The 26693-nt window shown below is 33.2% G+C and overlaps 1 protein-coding gene across 3 annotated transcripts in view; it reads left to right on the forward strand.

Moving 5' to 3' along the window:
• The first annotated feature begins 8650 nt into the window (after positions 1–8650).
• LOC126881998 (probable serine/threonine-protein kinase DDB_G0282963) overlaps positions 8651–26693 on the forward strand; it is a 222013-nt gene continuing 203970 nt past the window's right edge. Inside the window, exon 1 of one of the 3 annotated variants that reach the window (XM_050646762.1) lies at positions 8651–8850. In XM_050646762.1, the coding sequence (XP_050502719.1) occupies positions 8819–8850 (32 nt within the window). In that variant the 5' untranslated portion in view covers positions 8651–8818. The remainder of the gene's footprint in view (positions 8851–26693) is intronic. The other 2 variants (XM_050646761.1, XM_050646763.1) reach the window with 2 other exon arrangements.

Here is a 26693-nt window from a genome sequence, read left to right on the forward strand (position 1 = left end):
AAATCAATAGCGTTGAATTAAGCTTTCAAATGGTGCCTAAGCGGTCAAGATCCTACCTACACACCGCTCACTACAGCCGAAAAACTAAAAAATTAAACTTTGAATCTTTTGGTTTTTCGACAATTACTCAAAATTTCAACCTACGAATTGCGCCAATAACTGAGCGTTTGTAGGAGGACTTTAGACGCGTCTGACGGTGTATACCTCATATCTGGGAAAATTCAAATTTTTAAGTTATAGGCTTCATAAGTATGATCAAATCTATTTCTTATGGGGAAATCGGTTTTTCAAGCTCAATAATTCCTGTAATACTGTAACGTGCCATGCACCGAGAGTGGTTTTAGTTGGTAGGCACGGTACCACCATTTAATTTTTAGTAATATCAGAATGAATATCATTTTGTTTTTATTTTCCATGAATTCATTTTTTTTTATTTTGATGCCTCTTTTTTTTTTTTTGTGTGAGAGTGGGAATCTTCTAAAGACCGTACCAGGCGAATCGTACCTGGCGTGTGTTGGATTCAGAGTAAACGGAGTACATCCAAACGCAGTTCCCCCTCTGGGGGCCTTGCCTCCGGATGCATCCGTGTTACAATGCCTACCAACTAAACCCACTCTCGGCTTACGCGCGTGGCACGTCTTTCCAGACCGTTCTCTCGCGCGCGCAGCCTCCCTTTCTCTACTCTTTTCTTTTCTCTCTGTTACTTCATTGCTTTTGTTTACGCCTGTTGTCTCTCTCTTTCTATAATCTCTTTTCTTTTAATGATTTTTGTCACAGCCTCTATCACTTCTTTAAACTCCCTTTCCCCCCTTGTCACTATGGCCATAAAATTGTTTGCTCCTAAGATGCCTACTTTTGCATGTAGCTCCGCTCTTTCGCCATTAAACTTTCTGCATTCAAACACGCAATGTTCTGCTGTGTCGCTTACTCCGCAATCTACGCAACTATCATCTATTATCTTGCCTATCCTCTCAAGGTATGCTCTAAACGATCCGTGTCCTGTAAGGAATTGCGTGAAGAAGTAGTTCGTACTTTTATATTTGCACTTCACCCACTCCTCCACGTCAGGGATCAGAGTCCTTGTCCATGCAGCCCTCCGCTCGCTATCCCACTCTTCTTGCCACTTTGTAATGGTTTCTCTCCTTTCTTCTGTCTTTTCCTCGTTAGTCTTTCCGTATGTTTGGGCTCTCTCTTTTACCTGCAGGTGTATTGGTGGTACCCCAGCTATAACTTGTAGGGCTACCGTCGAGGTCGTTCTGTAGGCGCACACGACCCTTAATAGGGCTTTTCTTTGGGCTTTCTCTAAGATGTTTTTGTACTTTTTCTTGTTTGTAACTTGATGCCACACCGGTGCCGCGTATAGGATTGTGGAGTGTATTACTTCCATTAGGATCCTTCTTTTCCCCGTACCTGGGCCTCCTATATTAGGCATGATTATTGCCAGGGCTTTTGCTCTCTGTTCTGCCTTATGTGCAGCATATTTGACGTGTTCGCCAAATATCTGCTTACTGTCCAGCATCACTCCCAAGTATCTAACCTTTTCGGCCGGCGTTATTCTTTCTCCTTCGAGGGTGAAGGAGATGTGCTCTCTGTCTCTAGGTCCTTTTAATATCAAGGCTTCCGTTTTATGCGTAGCGAGTGTCAACTCTCGACCATTCAGCCACGTTTTCAACCTTTCCAGTGCAGCATTCGCCGTATTCACTATGAGCCTGTTTTCGTTTTGCTCTACTAGAACGACCAGGTCATCCGCGTATGCTATAGCCCGTGTCCCCTCTCCTAGATCTTCTTCTAGTATGTCATTGTAGAGGATGTTCCAGAGCAACGGTCCTAAGACCGAGCCCTGTGGCACCCCCGCCGATGTCTGCATAACATCTCCCCTCGCTATGTTAATTTTTCTACTTGTGAAGTATTCCTTCACTATATTTTGTAGGTATGGGGATATTTCCAAATTCTCCAGTATTTCGGTTATTACTCTCCAGCTTGCACAGTTGAAGGCATTTTTTATGTCCAGAAAGAAGGCCACCAACCACCTGCTCCTACATGTGGCAGTTAATTGCGTGATCTTACTGACTGCATCGATTGCGGACTTCCCTTTCCTAAATCCATATTGGCGTTCAGACAAGCCCCCTTTCTCCATTACTTCTTTTTCTAATCTCGTCTTTATAAGTATCTCAAAGACTTTGCCTATCGTGTTTAATAGGCATATCGGTCTGAAAGCTCCCGGTTCCCCAAGTTCCTTCCCAGGTTTGGGAATAAGTAAGAGGTTCGCCGTTTTCCATGCCTCTGGGAAGTTTTGCTTTCTGAGGAGGTCATTCATGATATCTTTCACCCACGAAGCTTTTTCCTCTATGATTATCTTAACAATTTCTGGTAGAACTCTGTCGGGTCCGGGTGCTTTCCTGTCCTTGAGTGCTTTCCCTGCCTCCATCACCTCCTCCATAGTGAAATCTTCTGCCGGCGTTTCTACATGCCAAGGTGTGAATTCCCTAATCTCTCTCTGTGGGAATAGCTCTTCTGCTATCTCTCTTCTCCGGCTTTCTTCGATTTTGTGGATACTACTTCCTTTGAGATTTTTTGTCACTATCTTATATGCATCACCCCAGATGTCATTCTCGAGGTTATCGCACATTTCTTTCCAGCACCTTTTCTTTTCATTGTTGATTTCCTTTGAGAGTTCTTTCTTTAAAGATTTTAATCGCTCTATCTCTTCCTCCACCGGTTGGTTCTTCTTTTTATCTCTAGTGACTTTTCTTCTTAGTTCGATATATCCCCTTCTTATTCCCTCTGTTGTCTGTCCACCAATATGGGCGGCTGCTTATTCTTCCACCTTCTGGGCAACACCTTCTGGCAAGCTCTTTGACTTTTTCGTATCCCTCTTCATAATTGATGGGATATTCTTCCATTGCTCTGATTTCTTCTTTTAGCTTCTGTTTATCGATGTGTTTCGTTCTTCTGCCATCGTTAGTTTTCTTTACGTTCTCTCTTATCTTAAATAGAATGTGTCTATGGTGGGTAAATATTTCCCCTTCTAATACGTCCCATTCAGCCGTTTTCCTCCTCATCGTCGCCGTTGCTAGCGTGACATCTATGTGAGTCTGACTTTCTCCTCTAACAAAGGTTGGTTTGCCGTTATTAAAGGCCGATAGGTTCATTGCTTGAATTATTTCATTCCACATATCTCCTCTGTGATCATTTTGTGGTGCTCCCCATAGCACAGATTTAGCATTTATGTCACCCGCAATAATCAGTCTCTTTTTCCCTCTTGCATGACTAGCTATGTCGTCCACTACTTTCTTGTATTCCCTGAGTGTGATATTAGGAGAGATGTAGGTCGCCACCAGGACAAACATTCCAAGGTCCAGGACCACAAATCCCTCCTTCCTTATGCATGTTCTTATTCCTATTTCTCTGTTTCTAATATAGACTGCTACGTCTTGCTTCTTGTCTACAATCCATCTCCCTTTAGCTGTAATCTTTTTATTGGGTTCGGATACTATTACTAGATCCGCCCCCGTTTCTTCCCCTCTTAAGGCGCAGTCTCTCTTATGCGATTGTCGCATGCATTTGACGCAAGCAGCAGTCGCAAGCAATTAACGCAGTGGTTGGGGTGGTCTCTCTTGTGCGTTTAGACGCATCCGACGCATCAGATATAACAGCTGATGAAAAGCGGGAATTTTAAAAATAATATGTTATATCTAACGTGCTATGTACTAAGAGTATAAGTCATAAAAAAGATTTTTCGGGATGCTTCTATATTTTGAATTATATAATTAATAAGGTATTACCAAAGTAGAAAGTAAAATCGTTAATTACTAATTTATTAATCGTATTTCGTCACCATTTTCATATTCAGTTGTAATAGTTATTTCATCAGTGGTAAAAAAGACTTTGAAAAGTCCTAATAAAATATTTTCATTTTTGACTTATACTCTTAATACATAGCACTCTAGATATATTATCTAATAGCACCAATAACAGTAACATTGCTTCAGAGTAATTTATAATAATATTGATATTGCTTCATAGTAATTTATAATAATATTGATATTTAGTAATTTATAATTATAGTAATACTTATTAATTAATAATAATAGGAATATTTAGTAATTTATAATAATGGTAATAACTTAGTAATTAATAATATTCATTAGTCATTTATAATAATATGTAGTAATATTTAGTAATTTATAATTAGTAGGTAGTAGTAATAGTAGTAAGTAGTAATTAATTTAGTGATAATAATAATATAATTGGTGCATCTACAGAGACAGGTTTATCTTCACATATTAAAAGAGCAAGAATTGGAGGAGAACATTTTAAAAATGATGCTCTCAGATGAAGGTAAACCAAAAAAGAGTAAAACTGATGAAATGTATGTGAATAGGGTTGAAGAAGGATACCAAACCAATTTAATAAGTAAATATATGGTTGATAATGAGACCAAGTTTCATAGTTTCTTTCGCGTGACGAAGAACCAGCTCCATTTCTTGTTATGTGCTATTAAGGAAGACATAACGAAATCTCCTACAAGAATGGTAAAGAGAATGATAACACTATATATAACACCAGAAGAAAAACTTGGTGTCACATTAAGGTTAGTACAAAATGTTTATTTCCTGTGCAATTATGAAAACAACAGAATTGCTTATTTATATCTGGAAATTACGTATTATTAAAATATTAATTAATAACGCTTTTTAACCTCGAACCTCGTTATCATAATTTGATAAACAATAAACAACAAACTTTTAAATTCTATGTCAAATTTTTTGTTGTTTTATGAAATGGACGCATGCAGTCACTGCAAAGCACTGCTATCATTACCAGTCGATGCAGCAGGCGCATGCGATTCCTCGCGTCGGACGCACAAGACAGACCGACCGTATAAAGTTTACATTTGAGGAGTGCACAGAACATCGCTTGCGACTGCTGCTTGCGTCAAACGCATGCGACAATCGCATAAGAGAGACTGCGGCTTTAACGTGAGTATGTCATGTGCCGACCTACATCTCCCCAGGTTTGCTTGTATTATTACTACCCCTTTAAATGCTATTGTTGGATTGAATTTATTGGCTGACTACCCCCCACTTTGTGATGTGGCTGCTTCTATCTTCATTGAAACATTTCCTGTATTCAGGACAGTCGTTTGTGTCCGTTCTGTGTTCGCTGTTACATATTCCGCAGTAAGGTGTGTTTTGGCAGTTTTTCGCATCATGCCCTTCTTTCCAGCAGTTAAGGCACTTGTCTCCCCCTTTTCTTTCTTTGCATGTACTTCTTGTGTGTCCAAAATGTAAGCATGCATAACACCTCTTTGGCCTATATTTGGACGCCACAATTTTGCTTGTGACCAACCCTATTCTGACCCACTTCTTATTTATTAGGGTTTGGGCTGCTTTGGTGTTTGCCGTAATTATTACTGTTTGACCCCCGCTATATCCCGCCTTTCTCTCCAGAATTGTTACTGTATCTCCTTCTCTCTGCCCCACTTGATCCTTCAATGCTTCAATGACCTCTTCGTCATCCATAGTTTTATCTACGTCATATATTATCAGCGTTTTGTCCGGGAGTTTGGAATTAACTTCTAGTCCCGTTTTGCTCGCTATCTGTTTAGTGAGGTCTTGTATTTTATTTCTTTCTCCTCTTATTTCCAATTTAAGATCTCCCTTCGCCGTTTCCTTTAGAGTTTTAATTTCTACTCCGCAATTTTTAACATCTACTTTATTTCTTACTTGTTGTACAAGTTGTGCATATGTTGTGTCGCCGCGTTTTATTAAGATGTTTCCCCATTCTGTTTTTCCTTTTAGATTTGGAACCACCACAGTAATGGTCGTCCCCATATCCTTTAGGGAACATTCCAGGGCCTTTCTGTAGTTCTCCCATGCTATACCTTGTCCAATTATGCAGAACAAATTTTGGTTTTTGTTCTCCCTCGCTTTAACTTCTTTTATGGCTTCAGCTAAATCTATTGCCGCGTCAAAACTCTCTGCCTCTCCCTCCTCGATCAATGTCGCATATGCCACCTTCGTATTTAACTTGCTTCTTCCTCTCCTTGATTCAGATGTACTAAGGACATAGTCCGTACTGCTTTTGCACTCCCTTATTATTAGGCAATCCAAACCACGTGATTTTTAATGACAGGACGTATGGCAGGCAATTCAGCGTTGCCAGAGTTGTTAAAATTGTACCAATTTGATACAATTAACAACCAAACTTTTGATACTAAAGTCTCCTAAAGTAAAAACCTAAAATTTTGTGACATAAGAAATTTGCTTCAAATAATATTAAACGACGTTTTTTTAAGTTTTTGTACAAAATGTGTTGGTTTAGTACTTTGTGTCACTATTCCAGTCATTCCGGTGCATTTACAAAAATTTCTCTGGCAACACTGCACACAAGCGATTTTATTGGATACTTTATTTAAATTAAAATTTCAAATTTAAGATACAATGTGGTATTACTAAGTACCTAAAATAATAAAATATATATTACCCCGATGATTTTACCTAAAATCTATTTTAGGGATGCTCAATATTATTTTTTATTAAACTTATAAAACATAAAATTTGTTAACCTAGCTTTCTTCAATCTTCCAAATTACTTAGTTAAAACTTTTTAACTACTTATTAAAGTTTATTGACGTAAGCAATATTTGTTACTATGTCACAGAAGTATTTAGCAATACTTACATGGACATAAAATACGAAAATTACTTTAAAATACTAAAATAACACTATACTATCATATGCCTTCAATGTATTGCATGCCAATCGCCAGACATATTGGAATAGTTTGACAGATCGTTGGATTCCCTAATTCTGTCCAGACCGGTATGGCCTTGAACCCATTGCGTGGTGTAGTTGTCTACATAGATATATAATACTCTAGATTGCGCCTTACGATCTTAAAATGGGTGACGGTTGCGACAGAGATAAATGAGCCTATTTGGTCGGTAGTCTCTTTCTAATTCAAGGGGAGTATCGACGACGTCACTATCCTACTCTGTCGTCGAGTATTTTAGATGGTTTGACAGTTCGAGCGGATGGCGACGAGAACTGGTCGTTTGTCTTCGGACGTGGATAATCCTGGTTCGAATCCCATACCAATCTTTACTTTTTTATTTTTTATTTAATCAATATTGCGTTTATTAGATATTATTACATCTCTAAAGTAAATCTATGCAAAGAAATATATAACAAATAAGAAAAACTGTGTAGGTACCTATAGATTTTTAACAATATAGAAGCCAATGTTATTTTTTTAATAAGTTAATTGTAGAATAGTATAAAGTAATTGTTAAAAATATTCGTAAAAAATTACCAATAATTAATATCAACATAATGTACCATCGATTTATTAATTGAATCGGTCATTTCAAAAACAACATGAGTCACATATTCCTAATTTTACAGAAAAGCAAAGAAAACTAACTATATAGTCGAAAGATGGATGAAATGGATGACATCAAAATTCAGAGTTATATTGTAGTTTTGTTCCTAATGTTTTTATTGGACTGGTGTCGTTTTTGCACACAACGTTTATCTTAAAGGAGTCTATTCCTCTCAAAAAGTTAGTTTCTGAAAATTGTGGACTTTGCTGTTTTTGAAATGACCGATTCAATTATAAGTAATTAGACATTATTTTTATTTATGAAACTATTGTTACAATTTTTTAAAAAAGTAGAAGCAAAACAAACATTCACATCATTCGAATAAGGACGAATTTATATTAATAACGAATGACTTTTATTTTACTATGAAGTTCACAAATTATGTATTCCAATATTAACGTACTATACATACATTTATTATCTGCTAGATTTACTTAGGTCCATTTTTCAGATGTAAAAATATCTAATAAACGCAATATTGATTAAATAAAAATAAAAAAAAGTAGAGTTGGTATGGGATTCGAACCACGATTATCCACGTCCGAAGACCAAAGACCATTTCCCGTCACCACCCGCTCCAACTGTCAACATATATTACTCGATAAAGTGGGATATTCACGTCGTCGATATTCCCCTTAAATTAAAAAGAGACTACCGACCAAATAGGCTCATTTATCTCTGTCGCAACCGTCACCCATTTTAAGATCGCAGGGCGCAATCTAGAGTATTATATATCTATGGTTGTCTATGTCACATTTCTCCTTGTCTACTGTTATTATTATATCTTTGTCCCCAGTTGGTGTTATCTCTCTTCTTTCTACTATTTTGGTTATTCTGTATGCCGTTTCAGGCCATTCTTCTCCAGCATATCTTATAAATTCCTCCTTTGTCATCCCTTTTTCTAGGGTGGCATTAATTTCTCCCTCAATTCTCTTTCTTCTTAAGTCAATATCTTTTTCGATGTCCCCTTCATTCGCTTGCGTCCCCATTTCTGTCTTCTTCACTGGTGCTTGATTACTGGGTTTTTCTTTATATGACTGCATAGTGCCACGCATTCGCTTTGTTGTCTTGAACATATTCTGAATCATTTTCTTTATTTCCATCTTTGTGGTTACGTATTCTTTCGTCATGTCTAGTAACGTTTGTTGCCCTCTTGGGCGCGCGCCCCCACAAGTTGAGAAACGCTGTTTTAAATTAATTATCTAAATACATTGCAAACTTCACACTACTTTTTGACAACAGTTTGTCAGTGTCAATTGTCAATTTTGAATTTAATAATAACGGTTGAGAATGTTTTTACTCTACTACTTTTTACTAAGTGCTAAAAAATTCTTAAAGATTAGTGTAATAAAAGAGTGAGTTAATAAAAGTTAGTTAATATTTAATAGTGATTCCTAACTGGATTAGTTTTCTATCGCCAATATACTAATTATGGCTACTTCTGAGTCTGAGCATCAAACTAGGTAAGTGTTTACAAAGATATATAGTAGCCCTCCTACAAGCCCAGAGCATTAAACGTTTTAATTAAATGTTGGCTGCACCCCATACTTACTTTTAAATTGACAATGAGAACAAATTGGCCTTGCTTAGATTTAAAATTGTTCTTTAAATGTTGGCCAAAATGTCAAATTTACTCATTCAATAGGGTGACATTAGATTATTACATTAATTAAACTATAGTTTAAACTAAAAACTACAATTTTATTAAAAGAAGATCATGATTAATAATATAACTAGATCTACAAATTTATCTATTCTGAAAAGCTGTATGATGCATTGTACATAATATTATAAGTACCTATTTGAGGATTTATGTAGTTAGCCAAAGTTATGCATTCACTTCACTCAAATACACATATTGTGCAGTTTGGAATATTGGAATATTTCATCTTTTTATTAATTTTTATATATAAACTTTTCTGAACAGTTAAATATCACTTTGCTTTAACTCACTTATCATTTTCATTTAAAAACGCTTTAGAATGAATATCAACAACAGTTTTGAAACTACCATAGGTGTAGATATATATTATTTATTCCAAACTTTTGGACATCTGTGTATTTTAGGATGTCCTGTAGATACCCTGGCTTTGAGTTTTTTTTTAATTTTTTAACAGTTTATTTTCACCGTTAGCAGCAAGCACATCGTGTCATGGTATTTGAATGAAATATATCAGTTTACAACGGGTTACAAAAGTCATTTTAGTATAGTTCGAGAAATTTATATTGTGAAACAGCTTTAAGGTCGGCAAAATTTGGTATTCTTTGTCAAAGATGTTTTAAGAGGCGGTTCGTTTGATGACATCTGTTTTTCACACCCACATAATCGGTCCCCTCAGACATTTACAAGTTTTACAAAACTTTTAGTTCAGTAGTATGTCTTACTGGAGTATAGGTGTGTGATTTAAAGCTCGATAATGGAGTGTAAAATGTTGTTTAATTTGAGATTAATTAATTAATTAATAATTAATTTTAGTACATACGATATGTCCTGCTTTAACGGTATATCTAAGTAAAAATAAATATTTTTAATTACATATTTAATCACCAGAAAAAACAACCAGCCTCCGAACTATATTAAAGGGGAACTAGCAGGACTTACAAATCTGACCCGTTTCACTATATTGGTTACTTAAACTATATCAATAAATAGAATTTGAAATTCTGAATCTGTGTATAAAAATTGTTTAGTATTTTAATGACATATAAGGCCATATAACGTAACTAAAGCATGATTTATGATTCTAAACCTGTTCAAGAGAAACAAGTGATTATTAATTGATGATAAGATAACTAATTACTTCTGTTGGATTTGCTAAACTAGTTTCTCCAGTGGTGTCCGGTCATAAAAATGGAAAAGTGTTCCAATTGTAAAGGTGATTTTGATATGAATCAGATATTTTCCTGTGATAGCTGTAAAAATCTATTATGTATGGAATGTGGTGATCTAACGGCATCAGAGATCAAGTGCTTACAGTTAAAAACCAAACGAAAATTGAAATTTTATTGTGATACCTGTGAGGAAGGTTTCTACAAAGTTCCAATGCTTATTACGGAGGTTGCTGAGATGAAAGAAAATCTTAAAAAATTATTAGATCAACGTAACACTAGTACTGCCAGTCCGGTAAACACTGTTGATAATTGTAGTATGGAGAATGTTATTTCGGAGTTGTGGGACAGACAAAATAGAGCAAACAATATAATTATATACAACATCAATGAATCGAACAAAAACATTCAGAGCGAACGTAATAAAGAGGATAATGCAGTGGTTAAAAAGGTTTTGGAAAATTTTTCAATAGAAAAAGACAATCTAAAAGTATTTCGCATTGGTAAATTTACGGTCAACAAAGCTCGCCCAGTTAAAGTTATTTTAAAATCTAATGAAGATGTTAAACAAATATTAAAAAATAAAAAGGAGATTATAGTTCCTGGAGTAAAAATTTCGGCAGATGAAACTAAGCTTCAAAGAGAATACTTCCAGAAAATAAAGAAAGACCTTGAAAACATCACTGCAGCAGGGGATAATACCAAAACTATTAAATACATTAATAACAAACCCACTATTGTTAATAATAATGGACTTATTAGAAGAAAAAACTAAAATATGACCCTAGTATACGTCTTAATACTGATATATTGTATTTAAATGCCCAAAGTCTTCTATGCAATAAAGATCAAATTGAAGGATGTTTGGTTCCATATGATCCTAAATTAATATTGGTAAGTGAAGCTAGAATAACCAATGACACTGAAGATGTCGAAATTAACATTGAGGGGTACAATGCAGTAAGATGTGATTCGACGAGTCATCATACTGGTGGTGTTAATATCTATGTAAAAAACTGTTTTCACTACTCTGTTTTTAAAACTTTTACTCTGGAGGGAAACTATTGGTGCAAATTTATAAAAATAGCAATTGGTTCATCTCTAGTGGTTGTTGGCTGTCTGTACCACCCTCCATCTTCTTCTGATGCAATATTTCTGGATAAATTTGTGGATATTTGTGAACTTTTTGCATCTGATTCTTTATGTATTTTAGTAGGGGATTTTTATTTGGATTACTTAAGCAACAGTTTTTATACTAATAAAATTAAAAATATACTAACAATGTATGGGATTAGCCAGCTAACTGCTGAGCCCACCAGAATTACTAATGTAAGTAAAACTCTTCTTGATTATGTGTTAGTTAATCAAAATAATTGCGTATCTGATGTCCATTCTTCACCTGCAATTACTGATCATTCAGTAATTTCAGTGAATTTTTCAAACTGTATTAATAACTTTACTAATTTATCAAGATCTTTTAGGAACTTAAGTAGTACTAATATGAATAAAATTAAAACTGATTTGATTTCATACCGTTGGTCTTTGGATAATGTTGATGTAAATATTTTATACCAAGAGTTTCATGATACTTGTGGTAGAACATTAAATAATGTAGCTCCCATCCAAACGTGTAGTTATAGGAGTCACTTGCCATGGTTTGATAATGAAGTAGCCAATAAAATTAGAGCTAGGGATAGCAGCTACAAGGTGTTTAAGAATTCTTTGGGTCAAGAGAGGGATAATAATTGGTTAACTTTTAAAAAACTTAGAAATGAGGTTGTGAATGTGTTGAAAGTCAAAAAGGACCAATACTACTTTGATAAAATTGACAGAAATAAAAATAACTCTAAATTAATGTGGAATACTTTAAAAAAATTAGTTAACAGGAACGGTCGGGATTTTCCAAATAATATAGAATTTGAGTTTAATGGTCAGAAAAGCATATGTCATGATAAGGTGGACATTACAAACAATTTTAATGTGTATTATGTTAATAGCATAGAGCAGAGGTCGGCAACGAGGCGCCCGCAGGCGCCACTGCGCCCTTCAATAAATTTTAATGCGCCCTTAAACTATTGTTAATTTAGACAAAAAATTCAAAACGTATATTTTTTATACGTTTATATTTATATATTTGTTAGGTCAAAAAATGTTGTTGGTGCCCGCCATGAATTTTTAATTTAGTATTTCACTCTTTACATTAAAAACGTTGCTGACCTCTGGCATAGAGGATATAGTTAACAGTATGGAATTACAAGATTCTTGGATTAACGTTTAGTAATTTATATATGCCCTTTACAAAATTTAAATTAATATCACTTTCTGACCTAAGACACATCATTAACTCTCTTGATAGTAAGTACAATCCACAAGACATTCTTTGTAGTAAAATTATTAAAGAAGTATTTGAAACCATAGGTCATGTTATTTTAAATTTAATTAATACTTCCCTAGATGGTGGCATTGTTCCATCTGACTTAAAAATAAGTACAGTTGTTCCTATCCCTAAAGTGACAAATACTATTAAGTCGAGCGAATTTAGACCTATCAACATGTTACCGGCTTTGGAGAAAGTATTGGAAACGATTGTATATGAGCAAATTCTTGATCACATAGATTTGAACCATATTTTAATTAATCATCAATCTGGTTTTCGTAAGGATCATTCATGTGAAGCGGCTGTTCAACTCTCAATATGTAAATTTAAACAAGAAATAGATAGAAATAATTATACAGTTGTAGTTTTTCTAGATCTTAAACGAGCGTTTGAAACGATTGATAGATACATTTTATTGGATAAGCTAAAAACCTATGGCATTAATGGAGCTGTTCTGAATTGGCTAAGGAACTTCTTAACTGACAGAAAGCAAAGAGTAAAAATCTCTGATGTATTATCCGAAACTGTCAGTAATAACGTTGGTGTACCGCAGGGTAGTGTACTTGGACCATTACTTTTTATATTATATTTAAATGATATAAATTTGTTTGTGAACTGTGAATTTATTAACCTTTTCACTGATGATACCCTTTTGGCTTGTAGCGATAGTTCTATTGAAGGGGTGGTTGACAAAATGAATCACGTTTTATGTTCAGTGTCTAAATACTTAAAACTTAATAAACTTAAATTAAACGTAAGTAAGACAAAAGCCATGATAGTTACATCTAAATTTAAGTACAGGAGTCTTAATACTAACAATATAATGTTAAACATTGATGGGGAACCAATTGAACTAGTGACACAAATTAAATATCTTGGTTTTCAATTAGATAATACTCTATCATTCGACAAGCATCTCGAGTATATGTGTAAAAAACTAGCAAAAAAATTGTATTTCTTTACAAGAATTTCTAAGAATTTGTCACTTCAGTCAAGGATCACTATATAAATCGATAATCCAACCTCATTTTGATTTTTGTGCATCCATCTTATATCTTTTAAATCTTAACCAACTAGCCAAATTACAAAAATTACAGAATCGTGGAATGAGGATCATTTTACGTACAAGTAGATTAACACCTGTCACATTGATGTTGAATACTTTGCAGTGGTTTTCGGTATCGCAACGTCTTTTTTATTTGACCATGATATTGATTTTTAGAATTGTACATGGATTGGCACCTAAATATTTTCTCGATCTTGTTAGTTACAATTCAGATATTCACCCTTATTTTACGAGAAATTCTAATAATATTTACATCAGCAGAACCAATACTACAGGTGCTATGAACTCACTTCTCTATAAGGGTTTTGATAATTTCAATAATTTGCCAACGGAACTCAAGTTGAAGACCTCAATGAACATGTATAGAAAAAATTTAAAGAATTATGTTGCAAATCGTATTTAATGTCTCATGTGGCTTCTAAATGTGTTTTTTAACTGCGTGTAGTTTAATGTAATATTCTGAGTAATGTAGTATTTTTAATGCTTGTATTGTAATGGAATATTTTAAGTGTTTTTTTGTTTTATTTTTATTATTATGACTTGGATATTGTATCTTAATAACACTTTTCTATTGTCAAATAATTTAAATTGTATATACATATTATAAAATATCTCAATTTTAACTGTATATTAAGGTTACCTAATTTTGAATAAATTCTTGTTCATTTATTTATTTATTAATATTACGGGAAAACCCCATTAACAGTTACAATTAACAAATAGTAAAATGTAAGATGTATGTAATAGATTGAGAAAAAAATATAATCAAAAAACAACAAAAATAATTCAACCTGCAACAATGTTCAAACAACCAACAATTAACATTACAACCCTAAATTTATAATTAAAGTTTTACACTAAACTAAAGTATTAATTATTCTATGAAATTGATTCTATTAAATTGAGCCCTGAACCCACTCTCAGACATATCAAATATTTCCAAATGAAGTTGGTTAACATATCTCGAGTATCTTTCTATAGGCAAATTCATACCATAATTTGTTCGATGATAGGGTATATGAAAAGAAGAGTAGTTATGTCTCCTATTTCGTGTGACAATCTCAATGTTAACCGACTCCAACAATTCAGCATTATCAATTTTCCCTGTAACAATTTTATGCAAAAAATTTAATCCAGCACAGATTCTCCTTTCTGAAAGTGTTTTCAAATTCAGTTGTTTTTCCAGAATTGAATAATTATGATCAGAGATCCCAATATATAATTTGAACCCACAAAATCGTAGAAACTTATGCTGAACCTTTTCTACAGTATATTTATGCACAGCTTGGTAAGGAGACCACACCACTGATCCATACTCAAGTTTAGATCTGACTAATGAAGAGTAAAGGCTTCTGACAGTGTCAACAGAAAAATGTCTACAATTTCTCACGATGAAACCCAACATTTTGGATGACTGTATTGTGACAATGATCGACAAATGTTAAATTTTTGTCGAAAATTACTCCCAAGTCTTTTATTTTTGATACAGTTTTTAATGGTTGCCCACACAGTTCGTAAGAAGTGTCATATTTTCTGGAACCCTTAAAAAACTAATTAGACAACATTTTGATATATTTAGGTTTAATTTATTAATGTGACACCACTGCGTTAATCTGTCAAGATCGGCCTGCAGCAGTTGTTGATCAGTTTGGCAATTCATTATTCTGTAGGCTTTGAAATTATCAGCAAAAGCGAGACCTTCACTGTTTTCAAAACAATCAAAAATTGAGTCCACAAACAGATTGAAAAACATTGGGGAACAGTGCCCCCCTTGGGGAACACCAGAAGTTACACATATTGCATCCGATTTAAAAGCACCTATTTTGACCATCTGTCTACGCTCTGACAATAAACTTTTGATCCAACCTACAGCCGAAACATCAAACCCTATATCAAATAATCTCCCGAGAAAAATATTATGGTCTACTTGATCGAAAGCCTTTGAAAAATCTGTGTAAACTGCATCAACTTGCTTGAATTCTTCCAAAGCTTTAATTATTTTTGATTGATATGGTAACAGATTAGTTAGAGTTGAACGACCTGAACAGAAGCCATGCTGATTCTTATTTATTAGCCCACGACACATCCAGTTTAATTGGTCGCTGATAATACTGTCAAACAATTTTGGAAGTGATGATTGAATGCATACACTCCTGTAGTTCGTAACATCGTTTTTGTTCCCACTTTTAAAGATGGGCGTGATAAAACTATCCTTCCATTTTTCAGGAAAAATTGAGGATCTTAAAGACTTATTAAATAATAAACTTAGTGGAACCACAAGGGTACATACACAATATTTTAACAGGCTACTTGGAACACCGTCGGGACCAAGGGTATTTTTACTAGGTAAAAGAGATATTTTTTCATATATTTCTTCATTGTTCATTGTTCATTAATTTTATTGGGAAATTATTGCATAACTAATAATAATATGAGTGCTGAGAACAGTAAGGTTTCAAGCATCATTTCACAAATTTTTCAGGAAACAATTTTCTAATTTTAAACTGTCATAACTTCGTTATTTAAAGGACTGTAAATGTTAAAAGTATTTTATAATACAGTGTGGTAAATTATGACAACGCTAGTGATGTGAGTTGAGAATATTTCCAAGCAAATATTCGCAAACATTGGAAAGTTTCTGAGAATATTCTCCTGACCGCGAATATTCCTGGAAACTTTTAATGGAAAATTCTCAAGAATATTTCCGGGAAGGATATTTACAGATGCTAGCGTGTGTAGACACCATGGTGTTGAAATCAGTAAGGGTTTTGAAAAACAGTACATTTACAGACGCTAGCGTGTGTTGACACCAGGGTGTTGAAATCAGTTAGGGTTTGGAAAAACAGTACATTTACAAATACTAACAGATTTGGACACCAGAGTGTTGAAACCAGCTAGCTTTTTTAGTGGCTATACATGCATAGATGCTAAAAATTATCATTTTTAGTGACAGTGACATTAGCGCATTTGCTGTGTTTGTGTTTATTGGAATTTATAACTTATACTTATTGTGTTTATTTTATAAAGTTATATTGTGTTAAATATATTATAACATGATATAGTTATATTATTTATTGTTAATAAACGGGGCAAGCCCATTGACAAAAAATATACAATTAAGCAACATTTATAAAAATTACACAAACAAATACTAAATAAAATACATTATAAAATAAATATGTATATAGAATTACAATTAAATTTAACGCTTCAAAGATTGTTTAAAGGCACTTAAGGACAAGTTAAAAAAATCTGTCTCATGAGGCAACCGATTAGCATGAGCAAGAAGTCTGACCAGACCTATATTCACAGAATAATTAGTTCGACGAAAAGGAATATGAAATACAGTTGAGTCCGCGAGTCTTTACCCGTGCGTCATTAATACCTGGCGAGATAAAACACATACTTTTTATCTAGCATCATTCTCTTCCATGCATGAAACTCATGATATGACGTGCTGACGTTTGTTATTAAGTAAAAACACATGTTATTTTTATGAACCATCTAGAGTCAGTGCATTGAAAAGAGATAGGTACAGAAAAAGACGATTCGGTATGTTTTCATATTTTAAGCACAATTTGTTTGACGTTTCTGCTTTGTTTAATTTTGTGGCTGTCAGTCAGTTGAATTTTTTGCGGTTTTTGTCGAATTTTTGCGTTTTGAAGTTTCTTTATATTACACAAACAGTTGTTTTCACAACTAATTTTATATTGGGCTTTGAAATTTTAAGGTAAATAATTATATTTTGGCAATTAATATTTAAAAAATACAAAGCTAACGTCATTCACACGGTAAAGACATGACTGTGTTTAGATTTCCGTCAAAGTGAATAAAATAACAAAAATAAAATATGTTATTGAATTTTTTTATAAATTGTTTATTTATTTATTAATCAATAATAATAAAATAATTTATTAAGCTACTTCAAATGTAGCTGTAATTCTGCACAAAAATTTTGAAGCAAAACTTACATTTGGCGTTCTATATATTTGATAACGTCAAATTTTATAATAAAACCCGTAATCGGAACAGTAGCCACTTTCTTCAGTTGTTGTTGCGTGAAATAGATTTCCGACTTATTTCGTATGCTTTAAATGATGACGCACGGGTAAAGACTCGCGGACTCAAGTGTATTGTAGGTATTCTCACGAAGGACACAAGGGAAGGAATGTGGAAACAAACCAATTGAAGCAGTTCAGGTTAATGTATAATTCCGTTAACCAATTTAAAAATGAAGATGAGATCGAAATTAACTCGTCTAGTAGACAGAGAATCAAGTTCTAAGTATCTCATCATATCCTAATATGAATAAGGTCTGTGTAATTTAAAGGCACAGAACCGTCTTTGCACCCTCTCCAACTTTTGAACAGATGATTGGACAAAGGGAGACCAGATTATAGTGGAATTTTCAAGTTGAGATCGGACCAGAGAACAGTATAAAATTCTCAGCGAAGAAATGTTATGAAAAACCCTTGTATGCCCCTTAATAAACCCTAGCTGCCTAAGAGCCTTATTTACAAATAAAATCAATATGCAAATTAAAGGATAAGTCTCTCTGAAAAATGACACCAAGATCCTTGATGCTAGTGACTCTCTCAATCAAAAAACCATCCAAATTGTAATCAAAATCTACCATTTCCACTGATCAACGAAACTGGATAACCTGACACTTGTCACGATTAATGACTAATCTGTTATTATTACACCAATTCGCAAATAAGTCGAGAGATCTCTGTAGCCTATCACAATCAGAGTAATCCCGAACAGAACAAAACAACTTTATGCCATTGGCATATGCCAACACTTTGCAGTCAGTCAATGATTTAATAGCATCGTCAATAAAAACTGCAAACAATAAAGGTCCCAAGTGGGACACCTTAGGTACTCCTGAAAGTGGAAAATACTCATTAGAAGTGAAACCATTCAGTTTGACACGTAAAGACCTGTCCCGCAAGTAAGTTTTCAACCAGCAAAGAAGTTTACCACTCACACCAAAACATTCCAATTTATGCAATAAAAGGCAATGATCTACCTTATCGAATGCTTTGGACCGATCAGTATAAATGGAATCTACCTGTAAACCGTCCACGAAAGCATTTATAATATGATCCGTGTAAAGAAGAAGATTGGTCGAAATAGAACGGCCAGGCAGAAAACCATGTTGAGCAGTATGTAGTTGATTTTTCAAATTATCCGTCAAGAAATCAGTTACCAGGGCTTCAAAAATTATAGGAATGGCAGAAAGAATTGTTATTGAACGATAATTACAAACAAATGACTTATTGCCAGATTTGTGAATGGGTTTCACATAGGCTTTCTTAAACTGTGATGGAAAATGGCCCTCTGCCAGGGATCTGTTAAAAATAAGCCATGATGGTCTACACAAAGAAAATTAACAATTCCTTAAAAACAAGTTCGATATCATATCAGGGCCAGGGCCTTTACTAGTATCGAGATTATAAAAGCAGTCCTAAACTTTAGTTATTTTAACAGTAAAAGAGTGAATAAGGCAGCGATTGCTATCAGATGGACCAACCCAGTCATCAGTGTAAGATGTGAAAGTATTATAGGCAGTGCTGAAGAAGGTGGCAAAAGCATCAACAATTGACTGAGGCTCTTCATAGATAGAATCATTTAACTTCATACAACCAGGAATATCAAAATTACTCCGCATAGAATTAACCAACCTCCAAAACGGTTTTATATTTTCATTAAGTAATTCCTCAGTACTTTCAACAAACTCCGCATAACAATCTCTACTTCTCTGCTTACACAATTCTCTCAGAGTACAGAAATCAATTACAATTATTATATTATATTAAACAGTATGGTTCTGCTTACTCTGCCCATATCTGTTGCTACTGTACTGTTGAACGATCTTTTTCTAAACTGAAACTTATAAAAAATTATTTAACATCTGCCATATTAGATACAATTGATATTCACCCTATTATAAAAAGATTTTCTGAACTGAAGGTGCGAAAAGTGAATTTTTTATAAAGTAGCTATTAGCTCTTTCATATATATAAGGTTATATTCCACTACTATTGGACATTTAGCATCTTATTGCTTAGTCAGAAAGTCCTTCCTGCCACCTCAAATTGTACAAAAGCGTAAATTTATTTATCCTTTCTACAACTAACAGCCGTTGTGTTTAGAATAAACATCCTATATGCTAACTACTTAGTTAAAGCGTCCTATCTGCATCAAAAATTGTTAAGATAGGATTTTTTGGCTAAGTAAGTCATGTAACGGGTGAAATTAATGTTAACCTGGTGAGAATACCTATACGAAATACACTGACCGGCACAAAAAACGGCCACCCCACAAAATGGGTCATTTTTGATGTCTCGAATTTCCTAAACTTGTTTTCCGATTTAAGTGATTTTTTTAATATGTTATAGCCTTATTCTTTAACAATATCGCTGTAATAATATTGTTGCTAGACAGGTGAATTGTCATTGTATACCGGGTGTACCAATCAAACTGTCTTTTTTTTTAAGTTCACCACACCCTGTGGAATATTCTAGCATTTATAAAATACTGAAATTAAAACCCAACTATAGTCTCAGGTTTTTTTAACATTGCGTTTTTTGATTCATTCGCTTATGTTGAATAATAAAAAAGTTAGGCACTTTAACAACTAGCCATATTCTTCATCAATACAGGGTGTTTCTAAATAAGTGCGACAAACTTTAAGGGGCAATTCTGCATGAAAAATAATGACCATTTGCTTTATAAACATATGTCCTCAAATGCTTCGTTTCCGAGATACGGGATGTTGAATTTTTTCTTACAAACTGACGATTTATTTATTGCTCCAAAAACCGGATGAGATATGCAAATGAAATTTGGTAGGTTTTAAGAGGTTGTTATTGCGCATTTTTTGACATACAATTAAGAATTTTATATTCACCATTGGCGTGCATGTGGGTAATATTATCCGTCATATTACCCGTATGCACGCCAGTGGAGAATGTAAAATTCTAAATTGCATGTCAAAAAATGTGCAATAACTGTCTGTTAAAACCTACCAAATTTCATTTGCATATCTCAACCGGTTTTAGAGCAATAAATAAATCGTCAGGTTGTAAGAAAAAATTCAACATCCTGTATCTCGGAAACGAAGCATTTGTGGACATATGTTTATAAATCAACCGGTCATTATTTTTTCATGCAGAATTACCCCTTAAAGTTTGTCGCACTTATTTAGAAACATCCTGTATTGATGAAGAACATGGCTAGTTGTTAAAGTACCTAACTTTTTTATGGTCCACTATAAGCGAATCAATCAAAAAACAGAATATTAAGAAAAATGAGGCTATAGTTGGGTTTTAATTTCAGTATTTTATAAACGCTAGAATATTCCACAGGGTGTGGTGAACTTTGAGAAAAAAACACGGTTTGATTGGTACACCCGGTATACAATTATAATTTACCTGTCTAGCAACAATGTTATTACAGCGATATTGATAAAGAATAAGACTATAACATATTAAAAATCACTTAAATCGGACAACAGCTTTAGGAAATTCGAGACATCAAAAATAACCCATTTTGTGGGGTGGCCGTTTTTTGTGCCGGTCAGTGTATAATATGACTATAAAAAATAGTGGAAAATTACTGTAAGTCATATGAATACCCGATTACTTCTCATACAGATATTTGAAAAATAATTGGATGTGATAATTTTTGTTGATTTATTGAAATACCGGGTGTCCACTTATATTTTCCCCCATTTTAACTGCCTATAACTTCTATACGGCTCAAGATAGAAATATGCTTTTTTCGCTGAAATGTTTTATTTTAGTAAAAGTTTTGTTTGAATGTATTGAATTTTTTATATCGCTTTCAATTATGAAAAAATAATGGCCGATTTTTGAAAAAAATGTTGTTGACATTTTTTTAATGGAACACCCAGTATATTTTTTTGTAAATTGAAAGAACGGTCTTTCACCTATCCAGCAATATAAAGTTTTTTAAAATCGGTTGTCAAATGACTGAGTAATTAATTTTTAAAATGATATGTGCAACCTGGATATTACATAACTAAATAACATAATGATTAAAATAACTAAGCAAATTGACATTACTAGTATTCTCCTTTTCATGAACATTTTTCAGTGCGTCACAAATTATAGAAAAAAAGGTAAGTCCGTGATAATACACATTTATGACATTTATTCTAACGTGACATTTTAGTTAAATCTGACAGTTGTCAAATTTTATTTTCAATTTGGAATAAAACCAAATCAATTGTGTCTATTGCATTTATAAAATGGTATTTTCTTTCATTTGTATAGTCTTATAAATTGTACAGATTATATTGATAATATTATTATTTTATTTAATAAATAATTCTTTTTTGATTATGGCGCCATCTATCGACAACTAGAATAATCACCGAACTAGAATAATTACCGAAGTATTCCCAGACGTGCCTTTTTTTCTGTCACATACAATTTAATGCGTTAGAGAGAAATCGAAAAACTGTGACGCACTGAAAGATGATCATGAGAAAAAGAATATGTACATAATGTTATGCGATTTCCACATTGCATCTCTCATTTTAAAAATTAATTGCTCAGTCATTTGACAACCGATTTTAAAAAAACTTTGTATCGCTGGATAGGTGAAAGACCGTTATTTCATTTTACAAAAAAATATACTGGGTGTTCCATTAAAAGAGTCAACAATGTTTTTTTTAAATCCGCCATTTTTTATTTAAAAGGGATATAAAAAATTCAATCCATTCAAACCAAACTTTTAGTAAAATAAAACATTTCACCAAAAACCGCATATTTATATCTTGAGGGGTGTAGAAGTTATAGACAGTTAAAATGGGGGAAAATATAAGTGGACACCCGGTATAAAAGATGTAACAGTTTTGTCTCTTTTTTTAAAATAAACTTATCTACCTAATGAGAAAATTGATGCTACTATGGTATTCTGCCTAGGGTATTCTACTGTTGCGTTTCTACTATAGCTTGCGGTCTACCGAGGGATGCAGTGTATCAAGCTTTATTATATTACAATGCCGACAAAAAAATCTTTACGAAGTGAAAAAAACGCGTAAATAATAATTTATAGGTCTGGATCCCGCATAAGAAAAAAACGTTGATTAATAGCAAGCTGAAAATTTGTTAATAGCTTAACAGTGTCTAGTCAGACAAACTTTGATATATGGGAAGACTGGAACAGGGGAAATTTTAATGGTGGAACAGGTTAAACATTTGAAACGTCAGACTACGAAAACGTCAGATGTATTTTGTTGGACATAACTTCCAATTGATTTGTTGCCCTTTCATTAAACTCTCATGCAAAAATCAGACTGGTGTTTATCACCAACTGGGCATTTTAATGAGTGGAACACGAAGAACATGTCAAAAGACAGGAATCATGTTTAATAGCAGTCTGATTTTTGCATGAGAGTTTAATGAAAGGGTAACAAATCAATTGGAAGTTCGGTCCTACAAAATACATCTGACGTTTTCGTAGTCTGAGGTTCCAAATTTTTAACCTGTTCTACAATTAAAATTACCCCTGTTCCAGTGTTTCAATATATCAAAGTTTGTCCGACTAGACACCCTTAAGCTATTAACAAATTTTCAGCTTGCTATTAATCAACTTTTTTTTGGTACGGGGGATCCAGACCTATTAATTTTTTATATCAATTTGCTATTTTAGTTGGGTCAATTAAGTCAATTTTGTGGCTTATTCGCAACTAAAATAGTAAGTTAATATGACAAAGTATTAATTTGTAAAATAAAAAAAAAGAATGTGTGTGTACTTTGTACGCACGTAAGAAGTTATACTTCTACTACCTACATATTATGTGATTTTTAAGGCAATACCAAAAATTAAAAAAAATAAAAGAATAAAACGCACACAAACACATTGAAAAATGCCACAAAGAAAAAATGATTTCTGAACGATAATAATTGTTAGCAAAAATTTTAAATACGCATTTTCTGAAAAAAAAATTATATAACAAATATACTTACAATCATAAAATGCATAAAAAAATAAAAAAATAAAAACTGGCATCAGGAACCGAACCCGTGAATTTCGTGGCGCTTTGATTCGTAATCGAAGCCTAGACTCACTCGTCCAATTCCACATTATTTGTCATGAGGAAAAATAGGGTAACTGAACGTTTTACTGTTTGACAGTTGTTTTGAATATAATTAAATTATGTAGTTTAAATTTTGTGGAAGAAAATATTAAAATATAACAAAACAGTAAGAGAACAATATATTAGATGAAGATTGGTAGAACTTTTGTTGGTAATCAAATTAAATATGTAAATCAAAGCATTACATACCTACTAGATAAATAAATCTACGCCAAAAAATCATAATTTAAAAATAAAAATCGGACCTTATTTGGGATTTCTCTCTAAAATCCCCATTCTTGAGAAAATAAATGTACTGTAGAGCGTCGATTATCCGAACGTCGATCAACCGAACGACCGCTTATTCGAACTATCGACTCCCGCGTCCCGCACTCGAATACCGAGCAAGCGTTAGTAATTGACGCTTAAAATATCTTCAATTTTCTTCAATATTGTATCCAAAAATAATTATGTTGTTGCAAAGACTGCACTTTTTTGTTTAGTTGCTAGTTGTCATTATCAAGATATAAATAAATATGTAGGTATATAAATATGGCTTTTATTCACTTGTGGATAAATATGTATGACTATAAATATGTATCAATATATTGTAGTTCGATTATCCGAACAAATCGGTTTTCCGAACACCTATGTCCCCCAATTAGTTCAGATAATCGACGCTCTACTGTATTTCAACCTAATCCAAATGTATAATTACAATATGATTATAATAAAAACTACTTACCAAATTAGAATGAGTTTTCCTTGTCCAAAATAGTCCAAAAGTCCAAAAATATAGGTACATATATGAAAACTATTTAAAAAGGCAGTATAACTATTAACTAACTTTTGTTTGTTGTTTCTTTTCACACAAATTTTAAAACGCAACAACCATAAATAATCTAACTACAGCTGTGCCACAGCCGCCATATTGAATAATTTTTGACATGTCATTTGAACATCCAATCAGAACAAAGTTATAATGCGAATGCGCCGGGATCATAGGTTTTAACATATAAAAATTCACCCTCATATCGCCGGTAAAGCAGTATAACTTCAATAATAATTCTTCTGACTTATGCGAATAATTCATTTTTTCTACAACCACTATTCAAAGTGCACTTTTCTGCACGGTTTTATGTTAGCAAACTTGATACTTTCTCACAGTATAAGATATTTGACATTAGTGTGCAGAAAAGTGACGTTTCTGTGCCGCAAAGTGACGTTTCTGTGCCACAAAGTTCTTTTCTGCACAGTTGACTACCTCATTCTGAGTAACGTTATATTCTGTTTACATCCGTGGACTACCGCATTCTGAGTAACGTTATATTCTGTTTACATCCGTGGTTAAACTTTAGACAAATATATAACCTATAAGACAATTATTATATTTAACTATAGCATAGAAACTAAATTATGGATGTTACAACTGTTTTATTTTACAATTTTATTCTTATTAAACATTTTATAATTATCAAATAACCAATAAGGATTTAGCAACCTGTGCAAGAGACGTCGAATGAAGTAGGTTTTGTGTAAATCCGTGACTGCATAAATATAATGTCAATAATGTGTAATAATTGTTTAAATTTAAACAAATTAAGGCAGTGCATTAATTTTTTAACTGATTTCTGTGCAATTTATTTAGGTATAAGGAATTTAAATTGATTAGTAGGTATTAATTAAATACAGTTTAAAATTTATCACATAGGTACCTATTATAATTAATCGTCGTTTGGAAATTGTGATTTTTATTTTTAGGAAAAAATGTGCTTGTAGAAAAAGTATAGTGTGAAACACGTGCAGAAAGGTAATTTCTCACTCGTTTGAATTGCGGCACTCGCTTGCGCTCGTACCGCAACTTTTCAAACTCGTGAGAAATTAGTACCTTTCTGCACTTGTTGCACAATATACTATTATAAAGGTTGTTTTTGTCGGTAATGTATACATATGTGGGCTGCTAATCACCATATTATATTTTTTTTCTATAAGAGTTTTCTTGCATTTCATTATTTTGTGCAAATTCTTCAGGTAGATCGCACTCCCAAAGTAGACAGAATACTATTAGCAGAACCGTAAATTTTTTCTTCTACGGCCGTGCTAAAAGAGCCACTTTCACGCATGCATTTCGTTTCCGAAAGTTGCACTTTCCCACACGGCGTGCGTGAAAGTAAATTTTCCCCACGGCATGCGGGAAAGTAAAATACCTTGTAATAAGGCATTATAATAAAATATGTTAGAATACATGCAATAAACTAATATTTAGATATTATTTACTAATTTATTTCAAATTTATCTTATTGTGTTCATGTTTTAATAAAATTAGCGCGATTTCATTCATAGGAGATTCTGACCAATAGAAAGCTACAGAAATAAAAATTAAACTGATAATTTTTGATAATATCCCGTCGTCAAGTATATTACGTCAGATGCCCTTCGTTGCTACGAAAAAATACATTCAGTGACATTAATGACAATTAATGTTTTAAAAATTATAAAAGTGATGACTTTCAACCATCAAATATTTATAACAACTGTGTGTTTAATGTTGTTCTGAAGCTATTTCCTTGTGGCATTTTTATAATAAACTATTTTTAATGGGAAATAAGCTACAATTTTACCAAAAAAAAAATGATTTTATTAACGTTTCGAAGCCCAAATCGGGTTTCTTTAATTAATTGTGTGTTTAATTGTACTAATTTGTACTTACATAAATAAATTACAATAAAATTTTGGTTTTGAACAGTTTTATTCATGAAATAATCGCAACAAATTGCACTCGATCTCTAAAATGATTATCGAATTTTTGCCCTCGTGACACTTTGACATAATTTCACTCCCCTTCGGGTCGTGAAATTAAAACTGTCAAAGTGTCACTCGGGAAAAATTTGATAATTTTAGAGCTCTTGTGCAATTACTA

Source organism: Diabrotica virgifera, chromosome 3, assembly GCF_917563875.1.
Source record: "Diabrotica virgifera virgifera chromosome 3, PGI_DIABVI_V3a".
Lineage (NCBI taxonomy): Eukaryota > Metazoa > Arthropoda > Insecta > Coleoptera > Chrysomelidae > Diabrotica > Diabrotica virgifera.